The sequence below is a fragment of the Pyrgilauda ruficollis genome, unplaced genomic scaffold (genome assembly GCF_017590135.1).
Source record: "Pyrgilauda ruficollis isolate IOZ18807 unplaced genomic scaffold, ASM1759013v1 scaffold247, whole genome shotgun sequence".
Classification (NCBI taxonomy): domain Eukaryota; kingdom Metazoa; phylum Chordata; class Aves; order Passeriformes; family Passeridae; genus Pyrgilauda; species Pyrgilauda ruficollis.
The window spans coordinates 499,031-523,756 of NW_024523789.1; the positions used below are offsets into that span (position 1 = coordinate 499,031).

A 24,726-nucleotide genomic window follows, 5' to 3' on the forward strand; every position below is an offset into this window, starting at 1 on the left:
GGCCCCACTCCTTGGCCAACAGCTACGAGCTCTTCGAGGTGTCCGAGGAGCGGGACGAGGAGGTGGCCGCCTTCTGTCACATGCTGGACGTGTGAGTACCCTAAAACATCCCCAAAACAACCCAGAGGGGCTTCGGGGCCACCAAAAGGGGATCCAGGGCCACCAAAAGGGGATCCAGGGTCACCATTCCCAGCATTAACCCCTCACCTTTCCCCATTCCCAGCATCAACCCCTCACCTTCCCCTCTCCCATCCCCACGGCCACCACCCGCTAACCCTGTCCCTTCCCGGTTCCAGGAGCAGCAGGATGCCGTTCTCCTGACCCCCATCCCGCAGGATGTCGTGCCGCCGCGGCCCCGGCGAGCCGTGGCCGGCGCTGGAGTCGGTGGGGCTGAGCCGCAAGGAGCTGGCGCTGGCCGAGGCGCTGCAGATGGAGTACGACGCCTTATCCCGGCTCCGCCAGGACAAGGAGGAGAGTCGGGCCAGGAAGGAGCAGCTCCAGGAGCGCTCCCTCATCTCCTGGGACGACCCCGTGGACAGGAACGCCATCAAAGCGGCGCGGGGGCTCTCCGGCTCCGACCCCGCGCTCGGCCGCGCCGTGCCCGCCGTCCCCGAGGGTCCCCAAGCGCCGCCCGGGCCCAGCCCGCCCCGGCCGGAGCCGCAGCCCTGGAAGGGCCCCCTGAGCGGGGATTACCTGCTCATCTTCGAGGGCTCCCAGCGGGATTTCCTCGGGGAGCCCCTCAACGGCTCCGAGCCCCACGACGGCGGCGGTTCCCCCAAAAAGCTCTCGCCGCCCCCGCTGCCCCCGCGGCACCCGCTGTGGGGCTGTCCCGAGGGCAGCCAGCGCTCGGGGAAGGCGTCCCCGCTGTCCCCCAAGGGCCAGGCCCAGCCCAGGGACATCAACATGTTCTCGGTGGCTCAGGACAAGCTTTTGGGGCGCCGCATCTCCCAGGAGGATCCCTACGGCGTGGACGCCATCACCTGCCTCAACCTCAAGTCCACCTACGAGTGCGAGGTGCTGAGGGAAGGTTCCCGGGGCTGGAAGGAAGGCAGGAGCATCCTGGAGAAGGAATCCAGCGGGAAGCCGGTGGCGCGGAGCAAGACCATGCCCCCCCAGGTGCCCCCGCGCACCTACGGAGCCCGCGCGGGCACCAGGAAGAACCTGGCGGCCAACAGGAACCGCAGGATCTCCGTGGAGCCGGTGGGGCTTCCCAGGGGGGAATTGGAGCTGGGCTGGGATGGAGCTGGGAATTCAGAGACGGGAATTCAGAGCTGGGAATTCAGAGCTGGGAATTTCAGGGTCACCAAAAGGGGATTCAGGACCACCAAGAGGGTTTCATGGCCACAAAAGGGGATTCAGGGTCGCCCAAAGGGGATTCAGGGCCACCCCAAGAGGATTCAGGGCCACCAAAAGGGGATCAGGGTCAGCCAGAAGGGTTCAGGGCCACCCCAAGAGGATTCAGGGCTACCCTGAGAGGCTTCAGGGCCACCAAAAGGGGATTCAGGGCCACCAAGAGGGGTTTCATGGTCACAAAAGGGGATTCAGGGCCACCAAGAGGGGCTGTTCCCAGGGGTGCTGAGCCCTTGTGGTGCCAAAAGGGGATTCACGTTCCACGCTGGTGATTTTTGGGGCGGGGGACCCCCCCAGCCCCAGCGGGAGCCCTGAGCCATCCCTGCTCCCGCAGGCTGCGCTCCAGCTCCGGCTGCAGGGACGGCTCTGGCTCGGGCTTGGTGTGGAGCGCGGTGAGCCGGAGCGCGGAGCAGCCGGGCCACGGCGCCAGCCTGAAGGTGACAGTGCTGTGTGACAGCCTGAGGGAGCCGCTGACCTTCACCTGCGACTGTGAGTGCCACGGCCGCGGGAGGAGCCGGAATGACCACGTCCACGCATTCCCACATTCCCGCTGTTCCCGCTGCTCCTGCAGTTCCGGCCATTCCCGCTGTTCCTGCCATTCCCGCCATTCTCGCTGTTCCCACTGTTCCTGATGTTCCCACTGTTCCTGATATTCCCATCATTCCGCCATCTCTGCCATTCCACCATTCCCCCCATCCCAGCATTCCCCCATTCCCTCATTCCCACCATTCCCACTGTTCCTGATATTCCCATCATTCCGCCATCTCTGCCATTCCACCATTCCCCCCCATCCCAGCATTCCCTCATTCCCTCATTCCTACCATTCCCACCATTCCCCCATCCCCACCAATCCCTCCATCCCCACCATTCCTACCATGCCCCCATTCCCCTAATCTCACCAATCCCACCATTCCCATCAATCCCACCATCCCCACCAATACCTCTATTCCCACCCCCCATTCCCACCGTTCCCCCATTCCCACCACCTCCACCATTCCCACCATCCCCACCATGCCCACCAATCCCTCCATCCCTGCAATCCCACCACCTCCACCATCCCCTCCATCCCCCACTCCCCCATTCCCGAGGATCAGGGGCCGTTCCCGTCCCGCAGGCTCCTCCACCGTGGACCTGCTGATCTACCAGGCGCTGTGCTACACCCACGACGAGCTCCACGCCGTGGACGTCGAGGATTTCCTGCTCAAGATCTGCGGCCTGGAGGAATTCCTGCAGAAGTGAGTGGCCGTGGGGAAAAATGGGGAAAAACCAGGGGGAAAAACAGGGAAAAACCAGAAAGAAATGGGAAAAAGCAAGGGGAAACCACACAAAAAAAAAAGAAAAAAAAAAAAAAAAAGGGGGGAAAAAAAAAAAAAAAAAAAAAAAAAAAAAAAAAAAAAAAAAAAGGGGGGAAAAACCAGAAAAAATTGAAAACCAGGGGAAAAAAGGGAAAACCAGGGAAAATGGAAAGAATAGGGAAAAAGCAGGGGAAAAAAACACAAGGAAAATGGAGAAGAATAGGAGAAAATGGGGGGAAAGTGGGGGGGAAAACCAGGAAAAAACAGGGGGGAAATGGAGGGGGGGGGGAAACAGGAGAAAAAGGGGAAAAACAGGGAAAAATGGAGAAAACAGGGAAAAAATAGGGAAAAATGGGGGGAAAACAGGGGAAAAGTGGGGGAAAAACAGGGGAAGATGGAAAAAAATGGTAAAAAACAGGAAAAAAAATCTGGGAAACCATGGGAAAACCAGGGAAAATATGGAATAGAATGGGAAACAGGAAAAAAAATCTGGGAAACCATGGGAAAACCAGGGAAAATATGCAATAAAATGGGAAAAACAGGAGAAAAAGAAGGAGGGAAACCAGGGAAAAACCAGGGAAAATCCATGGCAGGCACTCCAGGGTGTGATGAAGGCCCAGGGTTGATCCCAGCGAGCACAGCAGGAGCTTCTCAGCTCCTTTTCCTGCCTCTGGAGCTGCTCCTGCCAAAACAGCTCGTTGGGAATGTCTTGGGAATGTCATTCCTGGTCAGGCTGACTCCCAAACCCTTGGAAAACCAGCTGGAGCTGCCAAAAATGCTTTTTGGAGGAGAATTCTGTAAAAGCCGTGTCAGGGAGCGGAGCTTGGATAAATCCCAGCTCTGGATAAATCCCAGGAGAAGGTGGGAGAGGGATTTGGGGGGCTCAGGAAATCAGGGATGGCCAAAGTGGATCCCATCCCTGCTTCCCTGGAGGAATTCTGGTTTTCCAGGGGGTTTGGGGGAGCTCTGTGCAGAGGGAGAAGCAGCAGCCACGGCATTCCTGGCCTTTCCTGGGGCTGCCTCTGGAGAGCTGCCCTGGAGCTGGATCAGGACCTAAAGGGACGCCTGGGGATGGGTTTGGGATCGGGAGAGGGAGCCCAGAGCTGCTCCAGCAGCCCCAGGGGCTTCAGGGACACCCTGAGGGGGTGCAGGGACACTCGGAGGGGGTTCAGGGACACCTTGAAGTGGTTCAGGGACACTCAGAGGGGGTTCAGGGACACCTAAAGGGGGGATCACGGCCACCTTGAAGGACTTCATGACTACCAAAGGGGGTTCAGGGACATCCAAAGGGGTTCAGGGACACCCAAAGAGGGGATCAGGGCCACCTCGAGGGGGTTCAGGACTACCAAAGGGGGTTCCCCACCAATCCCATTGTTCCTACCAATCCCACCATGCCCACCAATCCCTCCATCCCCACCATTCCTACCATGCCCCCATTCCCCCCATTCCCCCAATCCCACCATTCCCATCAATCCCACCATCCCCACCAATACCTCTATTCCCACTATCCCCAGCATTCCCCACCATCCCCATTCCCCCCCCGCCAAAGTTACCAAAGGGGGTTCAGGGATACCCAGAGGGGGCTCAGGGCCACCCTGAGGGGGTTCAGGGCCACCCTGAGGAGTTACCAAAGGGGGTTCAGGGATACCAGAGGGGGCTCAGGGCCACCTTGAGGGAATTCAGGGCCACCCTGAGGGGGTTCAGGGCCACCAAAGGGGCTGTTCCCAGGGGTGCCGAGCCCTTTGTGGTGCCAAACAGCCCCAGCAGATGTGTCCAGGTGTCTCCAGGTGTATCCAGATGTGTCCAGCTGTGTCCAGGTGGGCACGGCAGCCCTGGGGCTGTGGGCTGCCATTCCCAAAGGAATGATCCCCTTTTGGGGCAGGGAGCAGACCCCACAGGACATTTCCTCCGGGAAAGCCCAGGGACACAAAGCCCCTTTTGTGGCCGAGGAGATGCTGGAAGTGCCAAAGGCCTCCCCGAAGAGCCAGGCAGGCCCTGGGGCTCCGCTCCCATCCCGAGCTGCTGGCACGGGATTCCCGTGGGATGGACCCGGCCCCAGGGGGCTCCTGCTGCCCAGAGCCTGCCAAGGAACGGGGCTGGAGGGGGGAGTCAGGGTGGCATTCCCAGCTCCAGAATTCCCCTTCTCATTCCCAGCTCCAGAATTCCCCCTCTCATTCCCAGCTCCAGGGTTCTCCTGTCATTCCCAGTCCCAGAATTCCCCTTTCATTCCCAGCTCCAGAATTCCCCCTCTCATTCCCAGCTCCAGGGTTCTCCTGTCATTCCCAGTCCCAGAATTCCCCTTTCATTCCCAGCTCCAGAATTCCCCCTCTTATTCCCAGCTCCAGGGTTCTCCTGTCATTCCCAGTCCCAGAATTCCCCTTTCATTCCCAGCTCCAGAATTCCCCCTGCTATTCCCAGCTCCGGAATTCCCCCTGTTATTCCCAGCTCCAGAATTCCCCCTCTCATTCCCAGCTCCAGAATTCCCCCTGTCACTCCCAGCTCCAGAATTCCCCCAGTCCCACTCTCAGATCCGTGCCCTGCTTCCCACGGATCCCTGGGCAGGTCCTGGCAGGCCGGGCCAGCTCCGGAGGGGAAGGAGGGAAAACAATTCCTCATTCTCTGGATTTCCTGGTGCCACAAAGGTCCCTGCGCAGGCAGGGCGGCCACCCTGAGCCCCGGCCAAGCTGCCTGGCTGGGGGATGTCGGGATGGGGCACCCCAGGCAGGATTTTGGGGCACCCAGGCAGAATTTTGGGGTGTGGGATGAGCCTGTGGAGCTCTCCCTGCAGGAACAAGTTCACCCAGCCCTGCAGGAAGCCTGGTCTCACTGGGAACCCCAGAAAAGGCCGCCTGGCCAGGGGATTTTGGGGATTTTGGGGCAGCCAGATGGGACTTTGGGGCACCCAAGCAGAATTTTGGGGTGTGGGATGTGCCTGTGGAGCTCTCCCTGCACGTTTGGCAAGAACGAGTTCACCCAGCCCTGCAGGAAGCCTGGTCTCACTGGGAACCCCAGCCAAAGCTGCCTGGCCAGGGGATTTTGGGGCAGCCAGGCAGGATTTTGGGGCAGCCAGGCTGGTTTTTGGGGCGTGGGGTGAGCCCGTGGCCCTGTCCCCACAGCAAGCACTCGCTGGGCAGCCACGAGCACATCCAGCACTGCAGGAAATTCGACATCGACATCCGGCTGCAGCTGCTCAGGAGGAAGGGGGTGCGCAGCGACCTGGCCCGCACGGTGGGTGTCACCTCCCTGGGATACTGAGGGGTCAGGCACACCGAGGGGTTGGTGTCACCCCCCTGGGACACCCAGAGGTTGGTGTCACACCATGGGGTCGGCGGTGTCACCTCCCTGCGACACCGCGGACTTGGTGTCACCTCCCTGGGACACCATGGGGTCAATGTCACTTCTCTGTGACACTGTGGGGTCAGTGTCACCTTCCTGGGACACCGGGGGTGGTGTCACCTCCCTGGGACACTGGGGGTCAGGGTCACCTCCCTGGGACACCAGGGGGTTGATGTCACACCATGGGGTCAGTGTTACCTCCCTGGGACACCGGGTGTTGGTGTCACCTCCCTGGGACACTGCAGGGTCAGTGTCACACTGCAGGGTCACTGTCACACCGAGGGGTTGGTGTCACCTCCCTGGGACACTGCAGGGTCAGTGTCACACCGAGGGGTTGGTGTCACCTCCCTGGGGCCCCGCTCAGCCTCTCTGTGTCCCCAGGCCAGCGATGACCAGAGCCCGTCCACCCTCAACCACCACATCCACCTGCAGGAGCGACCCATCAAACAGACCATCAGCAGGTAGGGCTGGGGACACGGTGGCACTGTCCCCAGTGCCAACCACCCAGGGGACATGGTGGCACTGTCCCCACGTGTCCCCTGGCCGGGGCTGAGCGCTGTCTCTCCTGTCATTCCCAGCTCCAGAATTCCCCCTGTCATTCCCAGCTCCAGAATTCCCCCTGTCACTCCCAGCTCCAGAATTCCCCCAGTCCCACTCTCAGATCCGTGCCCTGCTTCCCACGGATCCCTGGGCAGGTCCTGGCAGGCCGGGCCGGCTCCGGAGGGGAAGGAGGGAAAACAATTCCTCATTCTCTGGATTTCCTGGTGCCACAAAGGTCCCTGCGCAGGCAGGGCGGCCACCCTGAGCCCCGGCCAAGCTGCCTGGCTGGGGGATGTCGGGATGGGGCACCCCAGGCAGGATTTTGGGGCACCCAGGCAGAATTTTGGGGTGTGGGATGAGCCTGTGGAGCTCTCCCTGCAGGAACAAGTTCACCCAGCCCTGCAGGAAGCCTGGTCTCACTGGGAACCCCAGAAAAGGCCACCTGGCCAGGGGATTTTGGGGATTTTGGGGCAGCCAGACGGGATTTTGGGGCACCCAGGCAGGATTTTGGAGTGTGGGATGAGCCTGTGGAGCTCTCCCTGCAGGAACAAGTTCACCCAGCCCTGCAGGAAGCCTGGTCTCACTGGGAACCCCAGCCAAAGCTGCCTGGCCAGGGGATTTTGGGGCACCAGGGTGGGATTTTGGGGCACCCAGGCAGGATTTTGGAGTGCGGGATGTGCCTGTGGAGCTCTCCCTGCACGTTTGGCAAGAACGAGTTCACCCAGCCCTGCAGGAAGCCTGGTCTCACTGGGAACCCCAGCCAAAGCTGCCTGGCCAGGGGATTTTGGGGCATCCAGACAGGATTTTGGGGCACCCAGGTGGGATTTTGGGGCACCCAGGCAGGATTTTGGGGCAGCCAGACGGGATTTTGGGGCACCCAGGCAGGATTTTGGAGCAGCCAGACGGGATTTTGGGGCAGCCAGGCAGGATTTTGGGGCAGCCAGGCTGGTTTTTGGGGCGTGGGGTGAGCCCGTGGCCCTGTCCCCACAGCAAGCACTCGCTGGGCAGCCACGAGCACATCCAGCACTGCAGGAAATTCGACATCGACATCCGGCTGCAGCTGCTCAGGAGGAAGGGGGTGCGCAGCGACCTGGCCCGCACGGTGGGTGTCACCTCCCTGGGATACTGAGGGGTCAGGGTCACCTCCCTGGGACACCAGGGGGTTGATGTCACACCATGGGGTCAGTGTTACCTCCCTGGGACACCGGGTGTTGGTGTCACCTCCCTGGGACACTGCAGGGTCAGTGTCACACCGAGGGGTTGGTGTCACCTCCCTGGGACACTGAGAGGTCAGTGTCACACCGAGGGGTTGGTGTCACCTCCCTGTGGCCCCGCTCAGCCTCTCTGTGTCCCCAGGCCAGCGATGACCAGAGCCCGTCCACCCTCAACCACCACATCCACCTGCAGGAGCGACCCATCAAACAGACCATCAGCAGGTAGGGCTGGGGACACGGTGGCACTGTCCCCAGTGCCAACCACCCAGGGGACATGGTGGCACTGTCCCCACGTGTCCCCTGGCCGGGGCTGAGCGCTGTCCCCTGTCCCCCAGGCAGGCCCTGAGTCTCCTCTTCGACACCTTCCACAACGAGGTGGACGCGTTCCTGGCGGCCGAGGTGAGGCCAGCGCTGGCTTTGGGGTTTTTGGGGTTTTTGGGGATTTGGGGATTTGGGGGGGTTTTGATCCTCTGGGAATGCAGTGGGCAAAGGCTGCTGTGCTGTTCCAGGCTCAGATTGTATCCAGGTAGGAATGCTGGGCTCCTCCCCTGGGTGGAGCATCTCCCATGGGATGATGGAATTTGATCAGCCAGGCAGGGACACTCCCTGGCCATGGACAGAAGATAATTAATAATTAACGGCCCATGAACAGCAGACAACTGCTCCTCCTTTAAGAGTTGGCAATAGAGTCCACTCTTATCTTGCAATCCAGGAGCCGAAGGAACTCAGCCAGGAGTGGGAGGAGAACAAAAATTGTCACATCTGGCTCTTTTCCCTCCTTTCCACCACGTGGAAAATCCCTCAATAGCCGGGAGCAGCCAGGATCTGGCAGCCTGGGGTGGTTACGTAAAATCCACCTTGGCAGCGCTCAGGGGTTTCTTGTGGTTTCTTCTTTTTTTTGTGGTTTCTCTCTTTTTTCGGTGGTTTTTCTCGCTTTTTTTTTTTTTTTTTTTTGGTGGTTTCTCAATTTTTTCTGTGTGGTTTTTGTTATTTTTTTTATTCTTTCCCTCCACAGGATCCAAACGTTCTGGCCAAGAGGGAAAATCGAGGTATTTCTCTTCTCCTGCTCCCCTTTCTGGGCTCAAGTTCGTGCCATGCTTTTCATCTTCAAACCCCTCCTCCCCCTTCAGTTCTTGAGGCCAAAAAACACGTTGGAAACCGGTCTGGTTAAAAAAGAAAAAAAAAAAAGGAGGATTTTGGGGGGTGTTGTTGCTCCTTGTGAGCTCCAAACGGAAAATTTGGAATTCCCCTTACTCCAAATGGGGAGTTTGGAATTCCCCCATCATTAATTCATCCCTGAGTAGGGGGGAAGCAGCGTGGGGGTCCTAAATCCAGCTATGAAGGATAGATCCCTGAGGGATTGAGGGATCCATGAGTGATGAATGGATCCCTGTCCGTGTTTCCTTGAGGAAAATTGATTGATCCCTGAGGAACTGATGGATCTGTGGGGGATTGATGGATCCCTGACTGTGTTTCCCTGAGGGATTCATGGATTCCTGAGGGATTGATAGATCCATGAGGGATTGATAGATCCCTGTCAATGTTTCCCTGAGGGATTGATGGATCCCTGAGGGGTTGATGGATTCCTAAGGGACTGATGGATTCCCCAAGGGACTGGTGGATCCCTATCCATGTTTCCCTGAGGGATCGATGAATCCATGAGGGATTGATGGATCCCTCTCCCTGTTTCCCTGAGGGATTGATGGATCCCTGAGATTTTGATGGATCCCTGTCCATGTTCCCCTGGGGGATCAATGGATCCCTGCCCCTGTTTCTGAGGGATTGATGGATCCCTGTCCATGTTCCCCTGAGGGGTCGATGGATCCCTGAGATTTCGATGGATCCCTGTCCATGTTCCCCTGAGGGGTCGATGGATCCCTGTCCGTGTTCCCCTGAGGGGTCGATGGATCCCTGTCCGTGTTCCCCTGATGGATTCATGGATCCCTGTCCATGTTCCCCTGAGGGATCCATGGATCCCCACCCCCGTTTCTGAGGCAGAGGCGGATCCCCGAGGCACTGCCGCATCCCCGCCCCGTGTCTCCCTCTGCAGAGAGGATCGTGGAGAGCCTCACGGCCGCCATCCTCAACCTGGTGGAGCTCTACTGCAGCACCTTCAACGCCGACTTCCAGACGGCCGCGCCCGGCAGCCGCGAGCTGGGCGTGGCGCAGGAGGCGCGGCTGCTCACCTGCCCCCTGAGCTTCACCGTCTACGCCACGCACCGCATCCCCATCACCTGGGCCACCAGGTAAGGCCCTCCTCACCTGGTGTCTTGCTGTGCACAGCCAGGTGTGTGCTAAGGCCACCCAACGCCACCCCATCGCCCGGGCCCTCCTCGCCCGCTGCCTCGGTGTCCAAACCTAGCTGGCTGCTGAGGAAGGCAGGACCTCCCCTGAAAGGGAAAATTTAAACCCTCCCTCCCTCTGAATTGTTGTAATTTTGAAGTTAAGGGGTTGTCGGGTAAAGGTGTGGGAATGAGGAATGACAGTGCTTTATTGGGGAAATTAAAATACAAATGCAATAGTGAAAAAAAAACCAAAAACAAAAAAGAAACCTGACAGAGTCAGCAAAAAAACAAAATGTTCCTGGCAATGCTGGCAATGGGACACTCCGAAATCCCACTGTGTGTCCGGGACACCCTAAAATCCCAGTGTGTTCCTGGGAATGGTGGCACTGGGACACAATATAAATATAAATATAAATATAATTGTAATTATACTGTATCACACTATAATATGACATAATATAAATATAAATATAAAGAAATAAAGAGACAAACAAAACTGCCCCACCTCTAACCGCTCAATAGAACTCCCAGCCCCAGGCACAGCTTCCATCCCCCTGAGCCCGGCTCCCTCCCTGTCCCCCCCAGGGCGACGTCCCCCTGAAGGCCGAGCGGGTGATCCAGTCGGTCATGGCCATCTGCAGCGCCCTGGCGGCCGTGGAGTCGCAGGAGATCACCGCCGCCCTCAACCAGATGCCGCCCTGCCCGTCCCGCATGCAGCCCAAAATCCAGAAGGTGAGCCTGGGGTGTCCTGGTTTAACAGCCAGGTTCTGCTGAGGGAGGCAGGAGCCCCCCTGAAATGGGAAATGGAAACCCCTCCCTCGCAATTGTTATGATTTTGGAATTAAAGGGCTCTCAGGCAAAGGTATGGGACAGGAATAACAGTTCTTTAGTGTGAAAATTAAAATACAATTGCAATAGTGCAAAAAAAAAGAAAACCAAACCCTGCCAGAGTCAGAAGAGGAGCAGCCCAAAATCCAGAAGGTGAGCCTGGGGTGTCCTGGTTTAACAGCCAGGTGTGTGCTAAGGAAGGCAGGAGCCCCCCTGAAATGGGAAATGTAAACCCTCTCCCTCGGAATTGTTATAATTTTGAAATTAAGGGGTTCTCAGACAAAGATATGGGACAGGAATAACAATTCTTTATTAGGAAAGAAAATAAAAATAAAATAACAATGTAGTACAACAAAACAACCCTGCCAGAGCCAGAGCAGGAGCTGAGCCCTGTGTGTCAGGGTGGTGGCACAGTCCCATCCCATGGGGGCTCAGCCCTCCTGCAGTGCCAGCTGTGCTTCTGCTGGAGCAGGGATCCTGCACAAGGCTGCAGTTTTCCTCTGGAGCTCCAGGGCTGCTGGAGATGGGCCTGGTGTTCCTCTGGGAATGCAGGGCAGGAGAAAGCTGCTCCTCTGGGAATGCAGTGGGCAAAGGCTGCTGTGCTGTTCCAGGCTCAGATTGTATCCAGGTAGGAATGCTTGGCTCCTGCCCTGGGCGGAGCATCTCCCAGTGGGATGCTGGAATTTGATCAGCCATGCAGGGACACTCAGTGGCCATGGACAGCAGAGATCTCCTGGAGGGAGGATTGGCTGTGGGAAAATCCCTCAATAGCCGGGAGCAGCCAGGATCTGGCAGCCTGGGGTGGTTACGTAAAATCCGCCTTGGCAGCGCTCAGGGGTTTCTTGTGGTTTCTTCTTTTTTTTGTGGTTTCTCTCTTTTTTTGGTGGTTTTTCTCGCTTTTTTTTTTTTTTTTTTGGTGGTTTCTCAATTTTTTCTGTGTGGTTTTTGTTATTTTTTTTATTCTTTCCCTCCACAGGATCCAAACGTTCTGGCCAAGAGGGAAAATCGAGGTATTTCTCTTCTCCTGCTCCCCTTTCTGGGCTCAAGTTCGTGCCATGCTTTTCATCTTCAAACCCCTCCTCCCCTTTCAGTTCTTGAGGCCAAAAAACGCGTTGGAAACCGGTCTGGTTAAAAAAGAAAAAAAAAAAAAGGAGGATTTTGGGGGGGGTTGTTGCTCCTTGTGAGCTCCAAACGGAAAATTTGGAATTCCCCTTACTCCAAATGGGGAGTTTGGAATTCCCCCATCATTAATTCATCCCTGAGTAGGGGGGAAACAGCGTGGGGGTCCCAAATCCAGATTTGAGGGATGGATCCCTGAGGGATTGAGGGATCCATGAGTGATCAGTGGATCCCTGTCTGTGTTTCCTTGAGGAAAATTGATCGATCCCTGAGGAACTCATGGATCTGTGGGGGACTGATGGATCTGTGGGGGATTGATGGATCCCTGAGGGGTTGATGGATTCCTAAGGGACTGATGGATTCCCCAAGGGACTGGTGGATCCCTATCCATGTTTCCCTGAGGGATTAATGGAACCCTGTCACTGTTTCCCTGAGGGATCCATGGATCCCTATCCATGTTTCCCTGAGGGACTGACGGATCCCTATCCATGTTTCCCTGAGGGATCGATGAATCCATGAGGGATTGATGGATCCCTCTCCCTGTTTCCCTGAGGGATTGATGGATCCCTGAGATTTTGATGGATCCCTGTCCATGTTCCCCTGGGGGATCAATGGATCCCTGCCCCTCTTTCTGAGGGATCGACAGATCCCTGTCCATGTTCCCCTGAGGGGTCGATGGATCCCTGAGATTTCTATGGATCCCTGTCCATGTTTCCCTGAAGGGTCGATGGATCCCTGAGATTTCTATGGATCCCTGTCCATGTTTCCCTGAGGGGTCGATGGATCCCTGTCCATGTTCCCCTGAGGGGTCGATGGATCCCTGTCCATGTTCCCCTGAGGGGTCGATGGATCCCTGAGATTTCTATGGATCCCTGTCCATGTTTCCCTGAAGGGTCGATGGATCCCTGAGATTTCTATGGATCCCTGTCCATGTTTCCCTGAGGGGTCGATGGATCCCTGTCCATGTTCCCCTGAGGGATCCATGGATCCCCACCCCCGTTTCTGAGGCAGAGGCGGATCCCCGAGGCACTGCCGCATCCCCGCCCCGTGTCTCCCTCTGCAGAGAGGATCGTGGAGAGCCTCACGGCCGCCATCCTCAACCTGGTGGAGCTCTACTGCAGCACCTTCAACGCCGACTTCCAGACGGCCGCGCCCGGCAGCCGCGAGCTGGGCGTGGCGCAGGAGGCGCGGCTGCTCACCTGCCCCCTGAGCTTCACCGTCTACGCCACGCACCGCATCCCCATCACCTGGGCCACCAGGTAAGGCCCTCCTCACCTGGTGTCTTGCTGTGCACAGCCAGGTGTGTGCTAAGGCCACCCAACGCCACCCCATCGCCCGGGCCCTCCTCGCCCGCTGCCTCGGTGTCCAAACCTAGCTGGCTGCTGAGGAAGGCAGGACCTCCCCTGAAAGGGAAAATTTAAACCCTCCCTCCCTCTGAATTGTTGTAATTTTGAAGTTAAGGGGTTGTCGGGTAAAGGTGTGGGAATGAGGAATGACAGTGCTTTATTGGGGAAATTAAAATACAAATGCAATAGTGAAAAAAAAACCAAAAACAAAAAAGAAACCTGACAGAGTCAGCAAAAAAACAAAATGTTCCTGGCAATGCTGGCAATGGGACACTCCGAAATCCCACTGTGTGTCCGGGACACCCTAAAATCCCAGTGTGTTCCTGGGAATGGTGGCACTGGGACACACCAAAATCCCAGCACATTCCTGGGATTGCTGGTACTGGGACACCCCAAAATCCCAGCACATTCCTGGGATTGCTGGCACTGGGACACCCCGAAATCCCAGCACATTCCTGGGAACACTGGCACTGGGACACCCTAAAATCCCAGCATATTTCTGGGAATGCTGGCTCTGGGAAACCCCAAAATCCCACTGTGTGTCTGGGACACCCCAAAACCCCAGCTCACCTGGGAATGCTGGCACTGGGACACCCCAGAATCCCAGCACATTCCTGGGATCGCTGGCACTGGGACACCCCAAAATCCCAACGTGTGTCTGGGACACCCCAAAATCCCAGCTCACCTGGGAATGCTGGCACTGGGACACCCCAGAATCCCAGCACATTCCTGGGATCGCTGGCACTGGGACACCCCAAAATCCCAGCCTGTTCCCGGGATCGCTGGCACTGCCAGGCAGGCCGGGATGTCACCGCAGCTCGGGCCGGGCTGGCTCATCCCGAGGCCACCCGGGGGAGGTGACAGATGGCCCCGCGCCCCGCGCCAGCGGCGTGGCCCCTTTGTTCCGCTCCTCCGTGCCCGTGCCCGGCGCGGGGGGGACCGGAGGGGACCGGGAGGGGACCGGGGGGTGGCGACAGCGGCGCCGGCAGAGCCGCCCCGCCGGGGACCCCTCGCCTTTGTCCTTGTCCTTAATGTATTCCCTTGGTGAGTGGCTCCGAACAAAGCGGCGAGCCTGGGAAATGCCGCCAGCCCCTGACCCCCGCGCCCCGCAGCCCTGCCCGGATTGTCGCAGCCCTGCCCGGATTGTCGCTCGGCACCTGCCACATGGCAGGGCCCCCCCGTGTGCCGGAATGCGCCGTGCCATATGGTGCTGGGGACATCGGGGCGGGGGGGACGTGTCCCCGTCCTGTCCCCCTTTCCCATCCTCGGGGCAGCATTTAGAGGTTCTGGTGATCCGGGTTTTCCCCTCCTTGGGGCAGGATTTAGGGGCTCTGGTGATCCTGGTAAAGCTCCCCCTGCCTTTCTCATTCTTGGAGCAGGATTTAGGGGTTCTGGTGGCCCAGATAAAGCCCCACCACCCCTTTCCCATCCTTGAGACAGGATTTAGGGGTTCTGATGATCTGGGTTTTCCCATCCTTGGGGAAGGATTTAGGGGCTCTGGTGATCTGGGCGAAGCCCTCCCTTTTCCATCCTCGGGGCAGGATTTAGGGATTCTGATGATCTGGGTTTTCCCATCATTGTGGAAGGATTTAGGGGCTCTGGTGATCTGGGTGAAGCCCCCCCTTTTCCATCCTTGGGGAAGGATTATGGGGCTCTGGTGATCCAGGTTTTCCCATCCTTGGAGCAGGATTTAGGGGCTCTGGTGATCTGGGTTTTCCCATCATTGTGGAAGGATTTAGGGGCTCTGGTGATCTGGGTGAAGCCCCCCCTTTTCCATCCTTGGGGCAGGATTTAGGAGTTCTGGTGACCCTGGTATAGCCCTCCCTCACCCCTTCCCCATCCTCAGGACAGGATTTAGGGGCTCAGGTGCCCCCCCACCCCCGGCTCATTTGGTGTTTTCCCCGCAGTTATGAAGATTTCTACCTCTCGTGCTCCCTCAGCCACGGCGGGAAGGAGCTGTGCAGCCCCCTGCTCACCAGGAAGGCCCACGTCTACAAATACCTCTTCCACCTCATCATTTGGGACCAGCAGTAAGGCCACGGGCTGGCCACGGGGGTCCCACCCACGCTGCCTTCATCATCCTCACCACCATCCTCCCCTCCCCTGCTCCTCCTCTCCTCTGCGCGCGTTTTGGAAGTTTTTGTGTCATTGCCCGGAAATAGCAACCCCCGGGAAAGGGGATCTGCTCCCAAAATAGCTCCGGGAGCAGGCGGGGAGGCCGTGCTGAGCCCTCGCCACGCCTGGCATCCGCAGCGGCCCGGGAGGTGGGGATGGCACGGGATAATTTTAGACGGCGCCGGTGCCCCCAAGGACGGTGCCCGGCGGGACGGCGGCGAGCGCAGCGATCCCGGGGATCCTTCCCCTTCCTTCCCGCGGGATGTAGCTGCCACCCCGAGCTCCCTGGGAGCGGCAGAGAGGAATCCCAGCCCCGGGGGTCCCACACGGCCCCTTCCCCCCGGGTTGTGGGGCAAGGTCAGTGCCCGGTGGGGCTCCCCGTGGAGGGCCCTGGCCCTGCGGTCACCTTCGCGGGACGGAGAGCGCAGCCGGGCTCCCCGGAGCTGCCGCAGCACCAGCTGGCTGTCCCCAAACCTGCGGGGTGGCTGGCACTTCAGGGACTACCTGGGACTTTCTGGGACTTCCAGGGACTTCCAAGGACACCCCGGTGCCTGCAGAAGAGGCGGGTGTAGGGCCGGGCTCTCCCGGGGCATCCCAAGCAAGGGACTGGGAGAGCCTGTCCCTGGCACCCCGAGCCTGTCGCTGGCACCCTGAGCTGGTCCCTGCACCCTGAGCCCATCTGCTGCATCCTGAGCCCATCCCTGGCACCCCGAGCTCATCCCCAGCACCCTGAGCCTGTCCCTGGCACCCCGAGCCCATCCCTGGCATCCCGAGCCTGTCCCTGGCACCCTGAGCCCGTCCCGGCACCCTGAGCCTGTCCCTGGCACCCCGAGCCCATCCCTGGCACCCCGAGCCTGTCCCTGGCACCCTGAGCCCGTCCCGGCACTCTGAGCCTGTCCCTGGCACCCTGAGCCCATCCCCAAGCCCATCCCCAGCACCCTAAGCTGGTGCCTGGTAGCCTGTGCCCATCCCTGGCACCCCAAACTCATCTCTGGCACCTCAAGCCCATCCCCAAGCCCATCCCTGGCACCCCAAGCCCATCCCTGGCACCCTGAGCCTGTCCCTGGCACCCCAAGCCCATCCCTGGCACCCCAAGCCCATCCCTGGCACCCTGAGCCTGTCCCTGGCACCCCGAGCCCATCCCTGGCACCCCGAGCCTGTCCCTGGCGCCCTGAGCCCGTCCTGGCACTCTGAGCCTGTCCCTGGCACCCTGAGCCCGTCCCGGCACTCTGAGCCTGTCCCTGGCACCCTGAGCCCATCCCCAAGCCCATCCCCAGCACCCTAAGCTGGTGCCTGGTAGCCTGTGCCCATCCCTGGCACCCCAAACTCATCTCTGGCACCTCAAGCCCATCCCCAAGCCCATCCCTGGCACCCTGAGCCTGTCCCTGGCACCCCAAGCCCATCCCCGGCACCCCGAGCCCATCCCCACCCTCTCTCCTGCAGGATCTGCTTCCCGGTCCAGGTGAACCGGCTGCCCCGGGAGACCCTGCTCAGTGTCACCCTCTTCGCCGTGCCCGTGCCACCCCCGGGCGGCTCCTCGGACGCCAACAAGCAGCGGCGGGTCCCCGAGGCCCTGGGCTGGGTCACCACCCCCCTCTTCAACTTCAGGCAGTACGTGGGGTGTGCCAGCACCCTGGGCATGGCAAGGGGCTGGGCTGGCATCCCTGGGGGCACGGGAGGGTCCCCAGAACCTTGGGGTCCCCAGTACTGTGAGGTCCCCTGGGCACGGTGAATAGCTGGGCTGGCATCCCTGGGGGGCACAGGACGGACCCCAGAACCTTGGGGTCCCCAGAACCTCGGTGTCCCCAGTGCTGTGAGGTCCCCTGGGCACGGTGAATAGCTGGGCTGGCATCCCTGGGGGACACAGGAGGGTCCCCAGTGCTGTGGGGTCCCAAAAACCTCGGTGTCCCCAGTGCCAGGGGTCCCCAGTGCCTCAGCTCAGCACCAGCAGCGGTGCCACCCTCGTGCCCCAGCAGAGTGCCCCCCCAGTGCCACCCTTTGTCCCCCGCAGGGTCCTGACCTGCGGGCGGAAGCTCCTGGGCTTGTGGCCGGCCACTCAGGACAACTCCAGGGCCAGGTCGAGCGCCCCAAACTTCAACCAGCCCGACAGCGTCATCCTGCAGGTACGTCCTGGCATTCCAGGGGCACAGACCCCCCCCCCCAGAGCTCCTGGCGGGGGTCCCTCACCCTGTGCCTCTGCCCCAGATCGACTTCCCCACCTCGGCCTTCGAGGTGAAGTTCACCAGCCCGCCCGCGGCCGAGGGCAGCCCCCGCTACGAGTTCGGCAGCCTGGGGGAGGAGGAGCAGCGCCAGCTGCGGGAGGCCATGCAGAAAAAATCCCTTTATTGGTAAATAAACCCGGGGGAGGCATTGCCCTGCTGGGGGGACACCGGTGATACCCACCAGCATGCACAGGGGGTGTCACAGGGGGTGTCCCTCCCTCCAGGAGATTTTGGAGCTGGGGGGTTCTCCCGTGTGCTGCCCTCGCTGTTGTCCCCTCCTCGGGGACAGCTGAGCGGTGCCTCGGCCAGGCTGGCACGGCTGGAGCTGTGCGGGGGGATCGGGTGTCAGCAGCTGCCCAGAGGGTGCAGGGGCTGGCAGCAGGGCTGGCTCGGGGGTCCCTGGGCAGGGGGACAGCCAGGGACAGCTCTGTCCCCCTGGGCACGGCTCCTCCTGGCTGTCCCTCAGCAGGGCCCTGCTGCCATCAGCCCCTCTGTCCCAGGGGCTGGGCAGTGCGGGCATGCAGGGGGGGCTCGGGGCATTTATTGGGGCTCCAATAAATGCTGGGGGCACAGGGGACACACACCCCGTCCTGCCAGCCCTGTTCTGTCCATGTGTGAGGAGGGCACAGGGCTGCCACCTCCCCAATTAATCCATGCACAGTGGGGCACAGGGGTGCCACCTCCCTGACCTTCCAGCCCCATCCCATCCACGTGTTTTGGGGTCACAGGGATGCCACCTCCCAATCCTGCCAGCCCCATTTAATCCATGCACAGTCGGGCACAGGGATGCCACCTCCCTGAGCTCCCACATGTTCTGGGGTCACAGGGATGCCACCTCCTCATCCTCCCATGTGTTCTGGGGTCACAGGGATGCCACCTCCTCATCCTCCCACATGTTCTGGGGTCACAGGGATGCCACCTCCTCATCCTCCCATGTGTTCTGGGGTCACAGGGATGCCACCTCCTCACCCTCCCATGTGTTCTGGGGTCACAGGGATGCCACCTCCTCCCCCTCCCGCCCCACGCCACCCCTGCCATGCCCTCCCTGACGCTGTCCCCGTGTCCCCTCAGGCTGACAGATGCGGACCGGCAGCGGCTGTGGGAGAAGCGCTGTCACTGCCACGCGTCCCCCGGCGCCCTGCCCATGCTGCTGGCCAGTGCCCCCAGCTGGGACTGGGGCTGCCTGCCCGACATCTACGCCCTGCTCAGCCAGTGGAGCTCCATGAGCCACCAGGACGCCCTGGGGCTGCTGCACGCCACGTAAGCCACCCGCGGGCCGTGGGGACACCCGTGTCATGTGGCGGTGGCAGGAGGGCGCCGTCACCCCACGGAACGTGTCCCTGCTGCAGGTTCCCAGACCAGGAGGTGAGGAGGACGGCCGTGCAGTGGATCGACTCCATCTCGGACACGGAGCTGCTGGATTACCTGCCCCAGCTGGTGCAGGTGCGTGGTGGCACCGGGATGTGCCACGGGGTGCCCGCGGGTGCCACCGCGGCCCTGTGACACTGTCCCTGTGCAGGCCCTGAAGTACGAGTGCTACCTGGACAGCCCCCTGGTGCGCTTCCTCATGAAGAGGGCCATCTGTGATCTGAAGATCACCCACTACTTCTTCTGGTGGGTTTGGGGGCCTCTGGGAGCGGTGGGGGCACCCTGACCTGTGTGTCCCCAAGGCAGAGGGGACCCTGGGGCTGGCCTGACCCCGCATGTCCCCAATCCGGTGGGGTTCCCAAGCCTGGCCTGTCCCCACGTGTCCCCAAACCAGAGGGTCACCCCGAGCCTGGCCTGACCCCACATGTGCCCAAACCAGAGGGTCACCCCGAGCCTGGCCTGACCCCACATGTCCCCAAACCAGAGGGTCACCCCAAGCCTGGCCTGACCCTGCATGTCCCCAAACCGGGTGGGTCCCCGAGCCTGGCGTGACCCCGCGTGTCCCCAGCAGGCTGCTGAAGGATGGCCTCAAGGACTCCCAGTTCAGCATCCGGTACCAGTACCTGCTGGCGGCGCTGCTGTGCTGCTGCGGGAAGGGGCTGCGCGAGGAGTTTGACCGGCAGTGCCTGTTGGTCAGCACGCTGGCCAGGCTGGCACAGCAGGTCCGGGACGCCGCCCCATCCGCCCGCCAGGTGGGTGCTGGGGTGCTGGGAGAGGTGCAGGGGTGCAGCCCCTGTCCCACACTCACCCCTCCTGTCCCATGCCCGTCTTGTCCCATCATGTTCCTACCCTATCCCATGTCCACCCTGGGTTTTGTCTGCTATATTCCATGCCTACTCCATCCCATGCTGATCCCTTCCCATGCCCACTCCTCTCTATCCCATTTCTATCCCATGGTTACCCTCTTCCTTGCGCATCCCATCCCGTCCTATCCCATGCCCATCCTATCCCTATCCCATCCCATTCATTCCCACCTTGTCCCTTGCCCATCCCACCCCATTCCCATGGATACCATCCCACCCCATTCCCCTGGATCCCATCCCATCCCATCCCATCTCACCCCATTCCCATCCTATTCCTATGGATCCCATCCCACCCCATCCCATGCCCATCCTATCCCCATCCCATTCCTACCTTGTCCCTTGGCCATCCCATCCCATCCCATCCCATCTCACCCCATTCCCATGGATCCCATCCCATCCCACCCCATTCCCATGGATCCCACCCCATTCCCACGGATCCCGCCCCGTTCCCGCCCCCAGGCCATCCTGCGCGAGGGGCTGGAGGACGTGGCGCAGTTCTTCAAGGCCCACGGCTCGTGCCGGCTGCCACTCAGCCCCAGCCTGCTGGTCAAGGGCATCGTGCCCCAGGTGAGTGCCAGCCCCGGGGGGCTTGGGGGGCTCCTCTGCCCGTTCCTGGCTCACCCTGACCGGCTGCCCCTCCCTCCTTCCCATGGCAGGACTGCTCCTACTTCAACTCCAACGCCGTCCCGCTGAAGCTCTCCTTCCAGAACGTCGATCCGCTCGGAGAGAACATCCGCGTCATCTTCAAGGTCAGCCTTTGGAAATGCCCAAATCCTGGCACAGCCCTCCGAGAATCCCCCTGCTCCGTGCTCTGAGGGCTCTGGTGGCTCTTCCCCTGGCACTGATGGTTCTCCTCTGGTTCTGGTGGCTCTGGTGGTTCTCCCCTGGCTCTGGTGGTTCTCCCCTTGCTCTGGTGGCTCTGGTGGTTATCCCCTGGCTCTGATGTCATTGGTGGCTCTGATGGCTTTGGTGGCCCTGATGGTTCTCCGCTGGCTCTCATGGCTCTGGTGGCTCTGATGGCATTGGTGGCTCTGATGGCTTTGGTGGCCCTGATGGTTCTCCGCTGGCTCTCATGGCTCTGGTGGCTCTGGTGGCTCTCCCCTGGCCCTGATGGCTCTGGTGGCTCTTCCCCCGGCAGTGTGGCGATGACCTGCGGCAGGACATGCTGACGCTGCAGATGATCCGCATCATGAACAAGATCTGGGTGCAGGAGGGGCTGGACATGCGCATGGTCATCTTCCGCTGCTTCTCCACCGGCCGCGGGCGAGGTGAGACACAGTTTGGGTGTCCCCAGGGGTCCCCAGTGGGGCTGGGGATGGCCCAGGACATCCTGGGGTCTGATCCCACCAGCCCATCCCTGTCACACAGTGGTGACGGGTGGGGAGCGGTTGGGTTGGTGACAGAGGGGGTTGGGGTCGTGGTTCTTGGGGCTGGAAGGGTCTCACCCTGCTGTCCCACCTGCCAGGCATGGTGGAGATGATCCCCAACGCCGAGACCCTGCGGAAAATCCAGGTGGAGCACGGCGTGACCGGCTCCTTCAAGGACCGGCCGCTGGCAGACTGGCTGCAGAAACACAACCCCGAGGAGGACGAGTACGAGAAGGTGAGGAAGAATCCCTGCTCCTTGTGTCCCCCATTCCAGGGAACAGCCCCTTGCTTCCATCCTTTCTCCACGTCCTTCCCTCTTCCTCACAGGCCGTGGAAAACTTCATCTACTCCTGCGCCGGCTGCTGCGTGGCCACGTACGTGCTGGGCATCTGTGACAGGCACAACGACAACATCATGCTCAAGACCACGGGCCACATGTTCCACATTGATTTTGGCCGGTTCCTGGGCCACGCCCAGATGTTTGGCAACATCAAGAGGTGAGAGAGGCCCCTGGGATCTCCTGTCTCACCCCTGCCGAGGGGGAAGCTCCCTGTCCTTGTCCTCGTGGTGGGTGACGTCTCCTTCCTCATGTCCTGGTGGTGGGTGACCTCTCCCTGTCATCCCAGTGGTGGCCACAGTGACCTCCCCTTCTCCTTGTCCTGGTGGGAGGTGACCTCCTTCTGTCCGTGTCCTGGTGGTGGGTGACCTTTCCCTCTCCATGTCCTGGCAGTGGGTGACCTCTCCCTCTCCTCGTCCCGCCCCCCACCCCTGCTCACTTTGTCCCTCCTGTCCCCTGGCGCAGGGACAGGGCACCATTTGTGTTCACCTCGGACATGGCGTATGTCATCAACGGTGGGGACAAGCCCTCCAGCCGCTTTCACGACTTCGTGGACCTGTGCTGCCAGGCCTACAACCTGATCCGCAAGCACACCCACCTCTTCCTCAACCTGCTGGGGCTGGTGAGAGCCGGGGGGCCACAAAATTCCCCTCAGCGTGGCACGGGGGTCCCTTTGTCCCCTGTGTTCATCCCTGCCCTCCCTGCCAGATGCTGTCCTGCGGCATCCCCGAGCTCTCCGACCTGGAGGACCTCAAGTACGTCTATGACGCGCTGAGGCCGCAGGACTCTGATGCCGATGCCACCACCTACTTCACCAGGTAGGGGACACGGGTGGGTGACACAGCAGCGGCTGGAGGCTCCCTCGGATGGTGGCACTGAGTGCGCGGTGGCCTCCTTGCAGGTTGATCGAGTCCAGCCTGGGCAGCGTGGCCACCAAGCTCAACTTCTTCATCCACAACCTGGCGCAGATGAAGTTCACGGGCTCGGACGCGCGGCCCACGCTGTCGTTCGCGCCCCGCACGCACACCCTCAAAACGTCCGGCCGGATCCGCGACGTCTTCCTCTGCCGCCACGAGAGGGTCTTCAACCCCAGCAAGGGCTATGTGAGTGGGGACAGCTGGGGACAGGCCCAGGCTGGGCTTGGGGCACCCCAGGTCCCCATCCCATGTCACGGCCCTGCCTCCCCGCAGACCTACGTGGTGAAGGTGCAGAGGGACAACCCGGGCGAGGTCACCTTCGTGCAGCGCACCTTCGAGGAGTTCCAGGAGCTGCACAACAAACTGCGCCTCCTCTTCCCCTCCTCGCTGCTGCCCAGGTACCCCTGAAGCCCCTCAGGACCTCCAGGGACTCCCCGAAACCCCCCGGGACCCCGCTGAGTGTCTGTCCCCGCAGCTTCCCCAGCAGGTTTGTCATCGGGCGCTCGCGGGGCGAGGCGGTGGCCGAGCGGCGCAAGGAGGAGCTCAACGGCTACATCTGGCACCTGATCCACGCCGCCCCCGAGGTGGCAGAGGTGGGGACACAGGGTGGGGGCTGCGGGGAGGTGGGGACAGCGCCAGGGCCACCAGCGAGGTGGGGAAACACTTGGGGACAACGCAGCTGCATCGGCACGCCCCGGTTTTGAATGGCGGAGATGTTGTCACCGCTGTCACCACTAATGTCACCTCTTGACCCTGCAGTGTGATCTCATCTACACCTTCTTCCACCCCCTGCCCCGGGATGAGAAGGCAGCCGGAACCAACCCCACCCCAAAGCCGTCAGGTGGGGAAGGGGTGATTTTGGGGGGTGATTTTGGGAGGTGATGGGAGAGGGTGACATCAGGAGTGTGCCATCCCTCCTGTCCCCCTCTGCAGACGCCACGTGGGCTCGATCCCTGGGCAAGGTCGGCGGGGAGGTGAAACTCTCCATCTCCTACAAGAACAACAAGCTCTTCATCATGGTGATGCACATCCGCGGGCTGGTAGGACCACGGCACCCACGGGAGCGGGGCTGGGGGGCTGTCCCCTCCCTGCCCTCACGGCGTGTCCCCACTCTGTCCCACAGCCACCCCTGCAGGACGGCAACGACCCCGACCCCTACGTCAAGACCTACCTGCTGCCCGACCCCCAAAAAACCACCAAGAGGAAAACCAAAGTGGCCCGAAAAACCTGCAACCCCACCTACAACGAGATGGTAGGAGGAGGGAGCGGGATGGATTTGGAGGGTCCCCATGGGTGGCCGTGGCTGAGGGTTTGTCCCCGTTGTGTCCCACAGCTGGTGTACGACGGGATCCCCCGGGGGGACCTGGAGCAGCGGGAGCTGCGGCTGAGCGTGCTGAGCGAGGAGGGATTTTGGGAGAACATCCTGCTGGGGGAGGTGGGAATTCGCCTCCGCGACCTGGACCTGGCCCAGGAGAAGATGGGCTGGTTCGCCCTGGGCTCCCGTGGCCACGGCACCCTCTGAGTCCCCGTGGGGACCCCCGGGGTGTCCCCAAAAGTGGCTTCTTTTTTAAGTTTACCTTGTGTCAAGGGAGCAACGCGGGGAGGGCGGGGCGTGGGGCGGTTCGGGGGTTATTTCTTCCTTTGGGATATCCGTATTTTAATTTTTTTAATAACGAGTAGCGTGAGCACCGGGGCGGAGGTGGCACGGGGGGGTTGGGGGGTGTGTGGAACCCCCCCACCCCAGGAATCGGGCAATTCCCACCGCGGGGAATTCGCTCCCAAAGGAGAGCGGCGTGGCGAATTGCCCGTCCCGTGTGGCTGCCGGCCACCCTTGGTGTCCCCATGCCTGGGGACATCTGTGTCCTTCCCGCCTGCCACCCGGCCCCGGGTGCGGGCTTGGTGCCTGTGGTGCTTTGTTTACAGCGACAGCTCCGTAAACGGACGAAATGTTTCTCAGGATCGAGAATAATTAACTTTAACCTTTATATTAAAAGTTTTAAATATTGGATCTGGTGGCAGCTGGGGCGTGGGAGGTGGTCTGGCTTCTCGAGGGTGGGGGAGTTGGGACCCTCCTGCCTGGAACACGGGGATGGGATCAAAAAAGGGGACGAAAGGCAGGGGTGGCACATCTGCCCCTCTGCCTGCACATCTGGGTGCACATCTGGGCACACATCTGCCCACACTTCTGCACCTCTGCCCACCGCCGAGCCCTGGGGGTCTGGGG

The 24,726-nt window shown here is 60.7% G+C and overlaps 1 protein-coding gene across 2 annotated transcripts; it reads left to right on the forward strand.

Annotated features, from left to right (window-relative positions):
* Positions 1 to 24,508, forward strand: PIK3C2B (phosphatidylinositol-4-phosphate 3-kinase catalytic subunit type 2 beta). Of its 2 annotated transcripts, none has more exons than XM_041470483.1 (31): positions 1 to 91; positions 1,685 to 1,839; positions 2,465 to 2,585; positions 5,762 to 5,873; positions 6,363 to 6,442; positions 8,071 to 8,134; positions 10,606 to 10,752; positions 11,825 to 11,858; positions 13,031 to 13,226; positions 15,221 to 15,343; positions 16,872 to 17,039; positions 17,440 to 17,551; positions 17,634 to 17,776; positions 18,722 to 18,910; positions 19,000 to 19,093; positions 19,170 to 19,264; positions 19,590 to 19,770; positions 20,341 to 20,448; positions 20,538 to 20,630; positions 21,020 to 21,149; positions 21,347 to 21,483; positions 21,576 to 21,745; positions 22,051 to 22,207; positions 22,294 to 22,403; positions 22,487 to 22,688; positions 22,776 to 22,900; positions 22,978 to 23,095; positions 23,262 to 23,343; positions 23,436 to 23,542; positions 23,626 to 23,754; positions 23,836 to 24,508. In XM_041470483.1, the coding sequence occupies exons 1-31, from the start codon at positions 81 to 83 to the stop codon at positions 24,022 to 24,024; spliced, it is 3,882 nt and encodes a 1,293-aa protein (XP_041326417.1). In that variant the 5' UTR covers positions 1 to 80; the 3' UTR covers positions 24,025 to 24,508. The 2 variants fall into 2 exon arrangements, with proteins under 2 accessions (XP_041326417.1, XP_041326418.1); XM_041470484.1 differs by lacking the exon at positions 1 to 91 and adding an exon at positions 297 to 1,270 and having other exon boundaries at positions 1,660 to 1,839.
* The last annotated feature ends 218 nt before the right edge of the window (positions 24,509 to 24,726 follow it).